The sequence below is a fragment of the Astatotilapia calliptera genome, chromosome 19, assembly GCF_900246225.1.
Source record: "Astatotilapia calliptera chromosome 19, fAstCal1.2, whole genome shotgun sequence".
In the NCBI taxonomy this organism is placed as follows: Eukaryota; Metazoa; Chordata; class Actinopteri; order Cichliformes; family Cichlidae; genus Astatotilapia; species Astatotilapia calliptera.
In genome coordinates, this window is record NC_039320.1 from 29,814,324 (window position 1) to 29,829,355 (window position 15,032).

A 15,032-nucleotide genomic window follows, 5' to 3' on the forward strand; every position below is an offset into this window, starting at 1 on the left:
TGAGCGGCCTGAGTGATGAGGGTAACTCAGATCATCAGGATTCAGATTGGTGAGATGAGTGGGCAGGGGTGGGGAGTGGGGGGATAGTGTTTGGTAACCAGAGGAAGAAGCTGTTAGTGAGTCTGGAGCTATGGGACCTGATTGACCTGAGGCGCCGACCGGAGTCCAGCAGATCAAACAGGTGGTGGGCGGGGTGTGAGGGTCGCCTGTGATGGCGCTGGTTTTCCTGAGACAAGAGGAGCTGGCGATGGCCTCAGTTGTGGCTCCTGCGTAACAAACATCCAGGCACCCTAGGAGGAGAGCACGCTCTCTCCACTGAAGAGCCGTAGAAAGCCAGCAGCAGCTCCTGGTCCAGGTTACTCCTCCTCAGGACACAGAGGAAGTGCTGCAACTGCTGGGTCTTCTTTACCAGGGCGATGGTGTTTGTGGGTCCACCTAAGCTCTGTGGAGATGTGGGTGCCCAGAATCCTGAAGGTGGAGACAGATTCCACCCGTTCTCTATTTATAATGACAGGAGCACAGATTGCAAAAGTACAGACTTTGTTTAGTTAAGTAGAAGTACAGATACCTGTGTTAGAAAATACTCCAGTAAAAGGTCCTCATCATTGAAAGAGTGTCCACTGGCCTGTAGGTGTAAATAGACTGCAGAGTCCTGGCCTGACGAGGTGGCTCTTCTGTGTTGTGCCATCCTCTTAGCCAGAGGTTGTTTGGTTTCCCCGATGTATAAATCCTGGCAATCCTCCTGCACTTAACAACTATGTTACTCTGTTTGTGTCGGGGGACCTGATCTTTGGGGTGGACCAATTTTTGGTGCAGTGTGTTTTGGGGTTTAAAAGCCACAGAGACCCGGTGTTTAGAAAAAATGCGTCTCAACTGCTCTGATACTCCTGACACATACGGGATCACTACAGGTTTTCTCTTGGGCAGCGGTTGTCCTTCTCTCCTGGATCGGCTGGAGCTTTCTTTAGGCGCCTTCCCAGCTTTGACAAAAGTCCAGCTGAGATAACCACATTTACTCAGGGCCTTCTTGATGTTCTTCTGCCTCCCTGGCTGCTGTGTCTGTGGGGATGGTGTTCGCTCTGTGTTGTAGCGTCCTGATGACTCCCAGTTTGTGCTCCAGTGGATGATGAGAGTCAAACCTTAAATACTGATCTGTATGTGTAGGTTTACGGTACACGCCAGCTTTAGATGTCCCCCATTACTGATGGAAATCTCACAGTCTAAGAAGGCTAACCTGCCACTTTTCATATCCTCCCTTTGATGTCTTGGTCCACCAAGTTAATGTGATCAGTGAATTGTGCAAATGTCCTGTTTATCAGGTTGGGGAAACCTGCAGTCAGCTGAGATTGAAGAAGTCCCATTGACGTATCAGTCTTTACTTTGAATTCTCTGCATTATTGCTGAGTACTTCTGAGTACTTTCATGCAACATTTCAATAACACAAGTTTGTATATTTTGGTATGCAGGACATTTCACAATATGAAAAATGATCAAAACAGATAATAAACAAATCCCACGTATGATCCATCTCTGAGTGAAGTTAGCGCTCTTTCTTTTCTCTCCCTGTCAAATACAGCAACTGGACCTTTACCTAGCAACACACCGTGCGACAAACTGCAGACAGTTTGTGTGTTTGCTGATGTTTGTTGAGCTGATAGAAACGGTGAATTTAAAATGACCTGACACTTAAAAAGAACATCACTCCCCTCATACTTCTTCCTCTTCTATCCCGCTAGCTAGATTTTGTAGTTCCGCAAACACAACAGGACACCTGCACTCATTCTGGCCCTCTAACTCCAGGGTATAAACGCTGTAAGTGATGCAGCTGAACCAAAAGTAACCAGTCTGTTTTGAAGTAGAAAGTACAGATATTTGTTTCAAAATGTAGGCAGTAAAAGTAAAAAGTTAGCAGAAAAAAGTAAAGTACAGATGGCTCAAAATTTTATGTACGTACAGTAACCAAGTATTTATACTTTGTTGCTTCCCACCTGTCTGTGCCTCATGAAGTCCGTTAGGAGTTCTTTTGTTTTAAGGACATTCAGCTATACTAAATGAATGAACTTGTTAAAGTGCTGCCTGTAAAGGTGTGAGCTGGGCAGGAAGTGAAGCTTTCTGTATTCTAATGCCCATCTGGTCGAGCCTTCCTGTGTGGAGTTTGCATGTTTGCTCTGCCCACAATCAGCTGTTTTTGCAGCAGTATTAATTTTCTGTGCAAATCTTATAAAGCTAAGCAGTGACAGTGCTCAAGCCCTCTGACTGCTTTCTTAATCCTGTGCTCATGGCAACCACAGCATTCATCGCTGAAAGCTTTCACTGCACTCTCATCAGTCAAATGAAGACATGCTCAGTCTCTTATATAACCAAGGTCTGAAAAAGCTGAGCCTGGCTCTCAGTCACAATATACATTTAAAAAATAGATGGTTTCTGTAACCTCTGCCAATGGGGACATGGGTGCTGCCAGTGACTGCACTGTAGATCTCACATTTTACAGTCAAACATAGAAAAACAATGTAAAACTCCTTCTGCTCAGTGGACAAGGACTCATCTGATCTTAAGGGGACTGTCAGGAAACAATCTTTGCTTTGTGACTCTGCTGTCTGGTGTATCTGATCTGTGTTTTCTGGCAGTTGTAAAACTTGAACTTTGAGTTTCTTTACAGCACTGCTTCCCTTTAGAGGAGTGGCAGTGAATTCTGTAAGACTGTCAGCTGTCTTTTGATCATTCCCACCTTGCCTTCCACAGCCGTGATAGGTATGATAGGAAAAGGAAAACAGTTCTACAGCAGGATGAGTAAGAAGAAAGAACAGAATAAAAGCTGAAGGAGAATATTTTTCAGATTAGAGCTGTATGCAGTCATGGAAAATTAAGGCTTACGATTAGGGACAAATTGACAAACATTATCGGCTGCAACAGTGGACTCATGAACAGCACGGAGCAACCATCCTGCCCTCATGCTACCAAGGAGCACCACCGGATGAAGAGGACCGTGGTACCTTCCTTCACAGAGAATGAGGAACTGAAGGAGCTCCTACAGCTGTATAAAAGCAACAAGATCCGGACAACAAAGTATTCCTTTCTGTCCTTTCTGCCCAAGAATGTTTTTGAGCAGCTCCACCGGTTCGCTAACGTCTACTTCATTTTCCTTGCTGCACTAAACTTTGTCCCTGTTGTGGAAGCCTTTCAGCCAGAGATCGCTCTGGTTCCTATTGTACTGGTGCTGTCATTAACAGCTCTGAAGGATATCTGCGAAGATTACCGCAGGTTTAAGACTGATCGTTTGATCAATGGGCTTCTGTGTCGTGTTTACAGCAGGTAGGGTCAATTTTATTATAATGGCCCTGAATATACTGGTCCCTTTAAAGATGGTATGTTTTGTCATGTCAAGCACTTCAGTCACTTAGCTGTAATATATTCGTAGGTAATATAGTATTAATAAATTTTTTTACAGTTCCTATGGTCACAGATGAACCTTGAAATATCACAGCATTGGCTAAAAACATGTACATATCAACTATATTGTAGTCTACAGGGAAATTATGCATTAGTGTATTTCACCCTGCTCTGTGCTGTTAAACCAGATGTGGTCAAAGGTGGGTCAAGACTTCCACTAAAGCAGGTTCCACAAAACAGGAACTGACAAGTCCAACAACTCTGGATGTTTAACTTTTCAGAAATATTCATAAGTAACTTCTAACAATGTAACTTATATTTGACAAAAAACATGACAGTGGGTTTTACAGAAAGCAGCGTTTACAGTATTCACAAATAAACTCAACTTTGTTACTCACTTCTGCTGATTACTAAGTACTAATACTAATTTTCAAGTATTTGCACTTTACTTGAGTATTTATGTTTCTGACAACTTTTTACTTTCACTCCCCACATTTCTACACAAGTATCTGTACTTTCTACTCCTCACACTTACAAAACAAGTCATTACTTTAAGTTCAGCTGTATCATTTATAGTTTATACTCAGGGCTTAAAGTGGGGCAAAGGTGTTGTAGTCAGAAGTACTCGTCTAAAAAAAAGAAAAGAAAAAAGTTGTGATTGCTGCACTTCAGCATCTAGCCCCACAGAAGAAGAGTGAGCTTGGAGGGAGCAACATTTAGTTTTTTAACTGTTAGAACATTTCAAATGCAACATTTCTAATATTAGCTCAACATCACCAAACGACGAATTGTCTGTGTGCAGTTTGCTGCACAGTGTGTTGCTAGCTAAAGGTCTAGCTGCTGTATTTCTAAGGAGAGAAGAGGGATTACTTCACTAACAGATGGACAAAGTTGCAAGAAAGACATTGCAGGAAAGAAGAGAGATCAGATTTAAAGCTAACGGCTGCTCAGTGACAATTAATAAACCGCAGATTTAAAGAGTGCATGTAAAATAATCATTTTTCATTACACATATATATTAGGGGTGCAACGATACACTAAATTCACGGTTCGATACTTTGGTGTCACGGTTCGATATCTTTTCGATAAAAAAAAAGTTCATGCCTTTTTAATTTGTCATTTATTAAAATTATAAATATGTATTTTAACTCATAAGTACAGTTTTTAAATTTAATGTTGCTGAAACAAAAAAATAATGAGAAAAAAAAATCGGATCGAGAAATCACTCATCTTTGGAAAAGAGAGTTTATTACAGAGAAATGTCTCCTTCCAAAATAAAAGCTCTACTATACTCTTCTTCTGGGCTATATTCTCAGCAGCATATTAAACATATCAGGTCCCCATAAGGAGAATCCTGTGCTAACGGCTGTCTAAATGACTCGGGTAAAGTTAGTAGCATGCTTGTTGTTTTTGTCTGCTTCCACTTGTCTTTGCACTAGGATGATGTCGGAGTAAATGTGCAGTCATATTCATTTTGTTCCCACTAGTGCTGTCAGCGTTAATCTGAAATGACGTTAACGCCACAACACGGCAAATCTCCGTTAACGAGCTACCGCGGATCGCCCCGTGTGTGGGGCTGGACGGCGTCAACACGTTAACGAGCTAACTGCGCTAACGCACTAGTTTCCAAGAATTGAGCATTGCGTGGCAGATCCGACATACTGTTTTACTTTAGTCCATGACAGCTTACCTTCAGGGTCATGTGTCACATGAAAAGATAGTTCCAAACACCAGATCTGAATGAGATCCTGTGCAGCCTAGACGCAGTAGTCGAACGCAGATCCACTGAGCACTCACAGACGGCATCGTCGGAAGAAAAGTTGATAAAATAAATTTAAAATTTTGTATTGTTCGATACACATGCGTACCGAACCGAAAGCACTGTATCGAACGGTTCAATGTTGTGTTTAGAATACCCCTCCTGACTTGACTGACAGTTTGGCAGAACTGCTTTAAGCCAACCAAAAAGTCTTCTGCCATCATCTGGCCGAAGGTTTTTGCCAGAGATGCTGTCTTGCTTGGCCTGCTGGTACCTGTCAGCAGGGTGCTGGAGCCTCTGGGTACTCATTGGCACGGCTTCTTTAATCTCCGGTGTCCACCACCTGGTTCTGGGATTACAGCCACAAGAGGTGCCAACAAACTTGTTTTCTTTGATTGATACTTAATTCTCTCTCTCTCTTTGTCCCATAGCACACAGCAATCCTACGTTGACCAGTGCTGGAAAAATGTTCAAGTTGGGGACTTTGTTCATTTGTCCTGTAATGAAATTATCCCAGCTGACATGTTGCTGCTGTATTCCTCTGACCCTCATGGGGTTTGTTACATTGAAACTGCCAACCTAGATGGGGAGACCAACCTGAAACAGAGACAAGTCGTTTCAGACTTCCCACTGCAGGTAATACATTTGACACGTCTGACAGATTTTTTTTTTTTTTGGTGAAAGTTTTTTTTTTAAATAACTCAAAAACCGTAGAAGGTGTCACAGTCTGGCAGAGGCAGACTGTATGGAGTGATGTAGAGGACCCAAAATGCAGACAAAATGGAACAAAACTTGAATTAACAACGAGCCGTTTAATGAGGCTGGTAAAAAAGGTACAAACAAAGGGCAAGGCAAACTGAAATAAAACTAACATTAACCTAATCTGGGAGAACTAAACAAACAACATGAAAAACCTGGACATGAAACATGGCGTGAATAACAGACAACCTGACAAAGAATGAACCGAAACACACAGACTAAATACACACAAGGGTGATTAGGGGAAGTGGAAACACATGGGGAAACAGCTGACACTAACGAGACAAAGGAAGCAAAGCTGACGTAGGACATGGACCTTCAAAATAAAAGAGGAAACATGAGACGCAGACATGACAATACAAACTTGACAACATAAGACAAACAGCATGAAACACAAAGGGCAAAGGGAGGCTAAAACACAGGGGTAGAAGACTCAAGGGGAATGAACAAATGAACTTAGATAACCTAATGAACTTAAACATAAACATAAAAAGAAAAACTAAAAGTCAAAATGCTGGGTCAGAAGACCCAGGATCGTGACAGAAGGTGGTTTTGTAGGCACACTCATGCTGCTCAGTTTGCTGTGACAACAATGTCTGCAGGACAAATGGTGTGGGAGAAATTCAGCCTAAAGGGAAGAGAGGTTGGTCTCTCCATTCAAAGTCAATGTGACTCTATCAATAGAAAAAGTGGAACATTTCAGAAACTATCAAATCTCAACAGTCTGAATAGAAGCTCGCAGCACACAAAGGAGCTGTTGCTTTGCAGCAATGCCACTAATAAGAGGGACTCTTACACAACAGTGTGTGCTAGTCTTTTCTTTTGTGTGTTTGTGTCTTCGCTTACTTGACTTTCTACATGTATTTATTTGCATGTTTGATAGAAAGTGTCTGTGTTGCAGGGAGAAGAGTTCACTCCTGAGAGTTTCCACAGTCGTATTGAGTGTGAGAACCCCAACAATGACCTCAGCAGGTTTAGAGGTTACATGTGAGTCTCTTTTTATTCGAGTGTTTTAACACATTTGTTTATTTGTCTGTTTGGAGTTGATGTCACCTTGTCGTGGAAACACGGTGACGATCAAAAATAGACTTTTGTCAGCTGCCTGGCTGGATTATTTAGGAACACATTGTACGGCAAATATTTTAATTTGACAAGTGAGTGTCTTTTTTTATTATTTGATGTCAGCCCTTTTTACTTTTCCATGTGTCAGGGTTTCCTCAGACCGCCTTTTAGTTTCCAGTTCAAGTGGTCAAAATGAGCACTGCTCATAGAGAGGCTGGTATTCACTGTATTGTCAACTGTTTTTGTCTTTGTATGAGTTTGTGTGTGTATTTTGTTTCACAGGGAGCACTCAAATGGGGTTCGTGTAGGCCTCCATAGTGGCAACCTGTTGCTCAGGAGCTGCACCATACGCAACACTGAAACGGTGGTAGGCATCGTAGTCTATGCTGGTAAGCTTGCAGTTTTATTTTGTCACATCTGAACATTAACAGTTACACTGGCTTTTTTCCAAAGTTTAAAACAAATTACATCCATAAAAGAAATGGAATTTCTTTTCATAAGAAAAACTGAAAATGTTGTTTCAACACAACATTTTACTCGTTAATTTGCGCATATTGGCCTCTTACTTTGTTTTTGTTTTTTTCCCCATATATTTTTATTGAAATTTTTTATAGTGCAATACAAACAAATGCTGAACACCCTCACATTCACACACCCATCCATACATCAAACCTGCCTACATCACATTCAAATGTAGAAATGAGCATCGTTCTCACAGTAATACAAAAATACAATGGGTTAGGATGGACAACATTTTCCCTTCCTTCCCTTCTTTTTCATAAATGTCCTTCATCCCCACTCCCTAAAATATCCATATATGGCTTCCACATATTCACAAAGTCCCAGTGTTTGCCCTTGGCAATATATGTTAGTCTTTCCAGGCCTAGAGAGATTGCAATTTCCTTCTTCCAGAGTCCCATGGAGGGAGCATCCATACTCTTCCAACATAGCGCAGTGGCTTGAAGTAGTCCGTAGTCCAGTAATTTAGTTTTTTCCCCCGATTGCTTAAATTCCCTTGGATATATTCCAAGTACACAGAGTTTTCCTTTTAAAGGGATTTTTACCCTAAACACTTCGGACAGATATTTGATAACATCTTTTTAGGACACTCCCATAGACAATGAAGAAGAGTCCCTTTTTCAACTAAACATTTAGTACAGATCCGGAATATCATTGGACATATGATGAAGCTTGACAGGTGTTATATAGGTTCTCATGAGAAATTTATATTGCAGTAGTTTAAAGCGTGTGTTTGTTTGTTTTTGTGCTTTTAAGCAAGCCTGGTTCCAGTTGTTTTCATCTATGACCTCTTGGATCTCGCTTCTCCAAGCATCCAGTTTATCTGCTGCTGAGTCTTTGGAGGAAAGCATCAGTAAATTATAATATACAGAGAGAAAACCTTTCCCTTTTGTGTTCTTAATGCATGCCTCCTCTATTTTTGTTAATGGTGGAAGTTCAGCAATCCTTTGCAGTTTTGATGACAAATAGTTTTTCAATTGTAAATATTTAAAAAAGTGCTTTGGGGGTATTAAATATTTTATACATAACTGATCACATGTGAGCAGCATGCCGTCTGCATATAGGTCTTTCATTTTTTGAATGCCTTTATTTTTCCAAATTTTAAATCCTCCATCACTTTTACCTGGTGTGAACTTTCAGCCACAGGAGACCAATAATACACAACCAACTGGCTGCAACAGTTTACAGGAACATCTGCACCTCGTATGCACTAAATTTCCCACTGAGAGTCAACACCAAAGGTAGTTGAGAACAACAGGGCTAACGTCCTGACGATGGAAAAACTGGAGAAGTGTGGCTCAAGCAGATTTCGAGATATCATAAACTCTTTTTATTTGAAAAACTTGTATGTTTAGTTATAGTAAGTTTTTATGTGGTAAAAGCGGTTTAGCTATCTCTTTTACTTGAACCTTATGTGCTCGAAGTCATACTAAACAGAACATTAAGTTATGCTCATTCTAAATGGAGAATTTCCCACTTACAAGTTGTTATCCATGAGACTGCAGTTTCGATAGCAGATCCGTCCCTGGCTCATCACATTCAGCTTTAAAACACCAAGACTGGGACAGAGAAAACGTCCAGCTCGAGGCTTTATATGGGAACCGTACCAGTGCCTCCATCTGTCTTTTCATACTTATTGTCCATGGTAACCCCACGCCCAGGAATCATCACTGTTTATTACTTTGTGAAATATAAATATATAAATAGGGTTAGGGTCAACGTTCTGTTGATCTGTATTCTTAAACTGTTCCAGGAAAAGACAATTATAAATAGCCACTGTTCATAATAAGTCTCATCTTGGCTTCTCGATGCCATACATGATCAAAGAAAAGCCAGAGACCAGAAAATCTTTGCCAAAGATTTGGCGAAAATGTCCACTGGTAATGACTCGATTCAATTTTGACTGTTGGAAGTTGCTCTGTCTTGTAGAGTAACAGGAAGTGAAGACATTTACAGTTGTGTGAAAAAATGTTTGCCCGAGTTCCTGTTTTGTTTTGTTTTTTTTACATGTTTTTTACACTTGAATGGACATGTTTATTATTAAGGGGAAAAAACCCAAACCCACATGGCCCTGTGTAAAAACCTACAGTAATAACTGTAAGGCCTGATTACAGCCATGCCCGTTCTCAATCAAGAAATCGCTTAAATAGGACCTGCCTGACAAAGTGTAGTAGACCAAAAGCTCCTCAAAACGTCCTTATTAATGGTTTTTAAACACACAAATTACCTGATTTCCCACTTTAGAATTTCATGAATTTTAGTTAATAAAAAGCTGCCATGTCTCAATATTAAAAACTATTTACAGCAAAAACAATGTTATTAGTTGTACATACTTATCACTTATTACTTTGCAGAGTTTGACCAAAGCGACTGAGGAAGCTGCGTTAAAAGATTTAGAGGCTGTAAAACATGTTGACTTGTGTATGAATAAAGAGTGCTGTTCCCGTCTTGCTTATGTAGTTTCAACAGATAAAGTCTTCATAGATGGCTGTGTTCTTCTCTTGTTATGGACTCAGGTCATGAGACTAAAGCCATGATGAACAACAGCGGGCCGAGGTATAAGCGCAGTAAGCTGGAGAAGCACCTGAATACAGACATCCTTTGGTGTGTGGTCCTACTCTTCGTTATGTGCCTGACTGCTGCTATAGGTCTGTACTGACACTGCTGTATCACAGCTCTCACTTGACAACAGCTTTGACTGGTCACAGTATTCTTCTGATGGAAACTAGTGCACATTGTATGTTGCCGATAAGAGCAGCGAGGAATGGCCAGTAAGGATTTCATTTGTGTTCAGGCCACGGCCTCTGGATGAACAGCTTTAAAGAATCCATCTTCCAGGTCGATACTGAGACGCCTCCTGCCCTGGCTGGATTCTATATATTCTGGACTATGGTCATTGTGTTGCAGGTATGTTAACTTCAGACTTGGGCCTCTCATTTGCTGCTAGTGTGGTCTTTTCTAGGATAACCAAAACAATTTTAAAATGACACAAACTTGATGGTGTAAAATCACAGGAACCTGTGCTTGAATTTTTTAGAAGGATTAATGCTTTTTGTTCAACAGGTGCTGATCCCAATTTCTCTATACGTGTCCATTGAGATTGTGAAACTAGGCCAGATCTACTTCATCCACAACGACCTATCCTTGTACAACAAACAGCTGGACTCTAGGATCCAGTGCCGTGCTCTCAACATTACCGAGGACCTCGGTCAGATTCAGTACCTGTTCTCTGATAAAACAGGAACACTGACAGAAAATAAGATGGTGTTTTGCCGCTGCAGTATCTTTGGAGTTGAATATCCTCATGAGGAAAATGGTAGAAACCGCTATTATTGCTAGAATGCTTTGAATTTCATTGACTTCTGTTGTTAACATATTTTCAGCATTGAAGGGAATTCTGTAATTACAGTAGGAATGCAGCTAGGACGATGAGTGCTTACACAACAGCATTTATACAGACAAGATGTTCACCTTGTCTTTAGTGCCTTAAACTTTTGTACAATGTTGTCTTTAGTTGAGGTCATTGTCTAGAATATCGTTGTCACTCAATATCACAAACTAAACTTCTTCATGGAATTCCACAGACACAAAGGAGTAAAACAAAGAACAGCATGAAACAAAAACATTTTCATCTGAATGTTTTTGCTTCTCCGTAGTGTATTTGTTTTTGATCATTATCCCTCTGTGAAAACCACCTTACTGTCGTAGAGGACTGTGTGTCTTGGAGCTGTGTTGTCAGGGGCTTTGTTTTCTGTAAGGTCTCACTAGGCAAAGTTGTCCTGGGTGAAGGCCAGGTGAAAAGCAATTCATTGACTCCTGTGAAATGAAGAAAACCAAGCAATCAGTTCACGCTGGCCAGGATACAGTTGCCACACCCCCACCCTGAGGCCAAGTTTGGGTTGGGGGCCCAGGGAGAGTGCCTGGTAGGCGGCCTTTAGCCTGTGGGGCCCGGTCAGGTGTAGCCTGAGGAAACAACAAGGGTCTGTCTATCCCCCGGCCTGCTGCCTGGTTTTCCCAGAGGACAAGAGGGTTGCTTTCCGGCACCCTTGGGTTGTTGAATGGGAGTGGACTGTCAAGCTGAAGGAGTTTTATTCAGCTTGGTTAGCCTGTGAGACTCTGGAGGCAGCTAACAATTAAAAGCAGGCCAGGTTTGGCAATGGCTGAAATTGCTGAACTCAGGTGTGGGAGTAGTTACCGGTCACCTCAAAGCAATTCTTTGAGGTGACTAAGGAGGCGAAAGCAGTGCTCTGCTCAAACATGCATAATGCAGTTAAGGTCCTGCCAACTTCAGCTGAGGATATAGTCAGGCAGTGGAAAGACGAGTTTGAACATATCCTCCGTCCCACAGACAACCTTCTATAGAAGAAACAGACTTTGGGGACTAGGGGCCTATGCCAGGATACTGGAGAAGAGAGGCTGTCCATTACTCTAACTTCAGATTCAGGGCAACAGTCGGTTTATGTCCTGCTTGTAGAACACTAGACCAGACCTTTATCCTCTCAAAGGTATGTAGTAGGAGTTACACTTTGTGGTCCTAGAGAAAGCATATGACCATGTCCTGTGGAAAGTGCTGTGGGTATATGGGGAATCCCACTCCCCTAATGCACCTTCCACATGCGTACAATCACACTGAGAACTTGGTCTACATTGCTGGTAATATTTCTGACTTGTTGTGGGTTTTGGACTTCACCAGTGATTGAGTTGATCATTTTTATCAGTGAGGGGAGGTAGACCCAAGACACACTGGAGATTATCTCTCTCAGCCGACCTGGAAAAGCCTCGACATTCTGAGGAGCTGGAGGAGTTGTTGGTTTATAAGCTACTCCCCCTAGTGGCCGGGATGGATGGATGGATATTCATTATAATTTATTGGCGATTTCAGTTAAGCATTAAATAGAGCTGTTCTTCTAATTTAATGACATACGTCAAGTTTCAGTCTGCTGCTGTTGCTCCATGGTCTATGCTCTATTGTTGTTTAATACAATGAAAGAAAGAGGGTCTAAATGGTATCAGCAGAGATTTGAAGCACTTTGAGGTGACAGTTGTTGTTTTTTGGCACTATAATGAAACTATACTAAACTAAAAAACAAACAAACTTAATTTAATTAAATTAACATCAAAATGCTTGAACTGGAGGAGAATAACATCCAGTAAATAAAACATTCTGACATCTGATCATAAATAAGATAAGATAACCTTTATTAGTCCCACACGTGGGAAATTTGTTTTGTCACAGCAGGAAGTGGACAGTGCAAAAGTTATGACGCAAAAATTAGAATACAATAAGAATAAATACAGTACACAACTGTACAGAATAGAATAAAATAATATACTATATACAGTAGAATAAAATAAAATAAATATACAATAAGATAAAAATAGAATACAAATACAAATGCTATATACAACTGAGTAAAAATACAACGATGACAGAAAGGATTATTGCACTTAGTATTATTGCATATGTATGGATGGTGTGCTTGATCAGTTAAAGTCTTTATTATGGAGTCTGACAGCAGTGGGGAGGAAAGACCTGCGAAATCTCTCCGTCCCACATCGTGGGTGCCGCAGTCTCCCACTGAAGGAGCTGCTCAGTGCTGTCACAGTCTGCTGCATGGGGTGGGAGACGTTGTCCAACAGGGATGACAGCTTAGCCGCCGTTCTCCTGTCACTCACCACCTCCACTGGGTCCAGAGGGCATCCTAGAACAGAGCTGGCCCTTCGGATCACCCTGTTCAGTCTCTTCCTGTCCCCAGCAGAGATGCTGCCGCCCCAGCAGACCACACCATAAAAGATAGCAGAAGCCACCACAGAGTCATAGAAGGTCTTCAGGAGTGGGCCCTCCACTCCAAACGACCTGAGTCTCCACAGCAGGTACAACCTGCTCTGCCCTTTCCTGTAGAGGGCGTCTGAGTTATGAGTCCAGTCCAGTCTATTGTTCAGATGAACACCAAGGTACCTGTAGCTGTCCACAGCCTCAATGTCCATACCTTGGATGTTCAGTGGTTGCAGTGGAGAATGTATAAAGATTTATTAGATTTTAGACAATACAGCACACATTATCCTTAAACTACAGGCATGCTAATGACAGCCTGCATGGTATCATTGTTGATGTGTTGTTATGTGTGTCAGCTCGAAGGCTTGAGGTGTACGAATCAGAAAACACCGAGACGGCTGTTTGCTCTGTGACTCTGAAGTCAGGCTACAGTGGGAAATCTCTGAGCTGTCGCTCTCTCAGCTGCAACCGCAGCTCTGTGTCTCTTCACACGCTTACTGCTGAGCCAATGGAGGAGGATCAACTGTCGGGTCACGTCCAGCCCAGGACCGGCGCCTTCTGCAGCCGCATGGTCAGATTCTCTCACACACATCAGACATCATGTTTGCATTGTTAAAATAATACTCATGTTAAAAGATGTTTTTATAAAACAAACATTTTGTAATTTTATAATTTATGGACCCTGGGGTATATAATCAGAGGCCATGTCTACTCCAAACACAATGCCAGCTAAAAGTCTGAACAAATCTAGTCAGTCCTTTTTTAACTGTGACGTTATCAAAACTTTGAAATGGCACATGTTGAGACTTGTGTTACAGTAATACAAAGTAGTTACTGTTTACTATAACAACACACACTGGCACACTGCTTAACCAGGTGCGTGAGGATCCCCTAGGCCGGCGATTTTGGGCAAGTGTTGGTTCACTACCCAACGACACCAACATTCTCTGCTATCACAGAGAAGACAAACACCTTACAAATGTGGTGACAGTAGTGCATGTGGTCAAACAGTGTTGTTACCTGAAATGACTTCTAATTAAAAGATGAGCCTCATCACAAGTCATCTCCTTATGCTGCAAACCTAACTCATGGTCATGGTCCAGATTAGAGATTAGCAGGTATGACATCATCACCGTCTGACTAATCACTTACCAGAAAATGTCTAAATCTAATGTCTTTGTGTTATATAATCTATAAAATCTGGATCCTTAGCTTTATTCCTTAAATTCTTTTTTCCTACTGGCTGCAGTTTTATTCTTCTGTCGGTATTAATATACAATTCTAGGATTGGACACCTATTTGTACTTGTTGACCTAAAATATAATAAAACATAGTCTAGTCCTATCTTTGTGCTTATATTACTTCTTTACTTTCAAACTCTTAAAAAACACCACAAGCCTGTCCTTTAAACATTCTTTTAATGAAATACTGATCGCATCACATCCTGTTTGTGAAAGACAAATATTACATTTTGATAAGTCTGTTACACAGTCAGCACCTTTGCCAGCTTTCCTTCCTGTCCTCAGATAGACTTTAATCTACACCATCTGTAGCTGTTATGCTGCTGCAGTTAAAACAGCGCAGAGTGTTTAACTGCTTTTTGCCGATTGAACAGTTTCTCTTCATTTGTAAATTCAGTTGCTCTGCTGTCAGGACATCCGTCCATGTCTTGTGATTGGTCAGATGTTGGAAGTGGCAGTTCTTTAATTTGAATGTGGGAGAATCCTTGAGTAAATATGTAATAATCAGCTCTGTGTGATCATTTCT

At 41.3% G+C, this 15,032-nt stretch overlaps 1 protein-coding gene across 2 annotated transcripts in view; it reads left to right on the plus strand.

Moving 5' to 3' along the window:
• Positions 1–15,032, plus strand: part of atp10d (ATPase phospholipid transporting 10D) — a 45,552-nt gene that overhangs the window by 7,459 nt on the left and 23,061 nt on the right. Inside the window, exons 4-10 of one of the 2 annotated variants that reach the window (XM_026151467.1) lie at positions 5,581–5,785; positions 6,810–6,895; positions 7,253–7,359; positions 10,006–10,137; positions 10,284–10,396; positions 10,553–10,805; positions 13,622–13,836. In XM_026151467.1, the coding sequence (XP_026007252.1) occupies positions 5,581–5,785; positions 6,810–6,895; positions 7,253–7,359; positions 10,006–10,137; positions 10,284–10,396; positions 10,553–10,805; positions 13,622–13,836 (1,111 nt within the window). The remainder of the gene's footprint in view (positions 1–5,580; positions 5,786–6,809; positions 6,896–7,252; positions 7,360–10,005; positions 10,138–10,283; positions 10,397–10,552; positions 10,806–13,621; positions 13,837–15,032) is intronic. The other variant, XM_026151468.1, reaches the window with a different exon arrangement.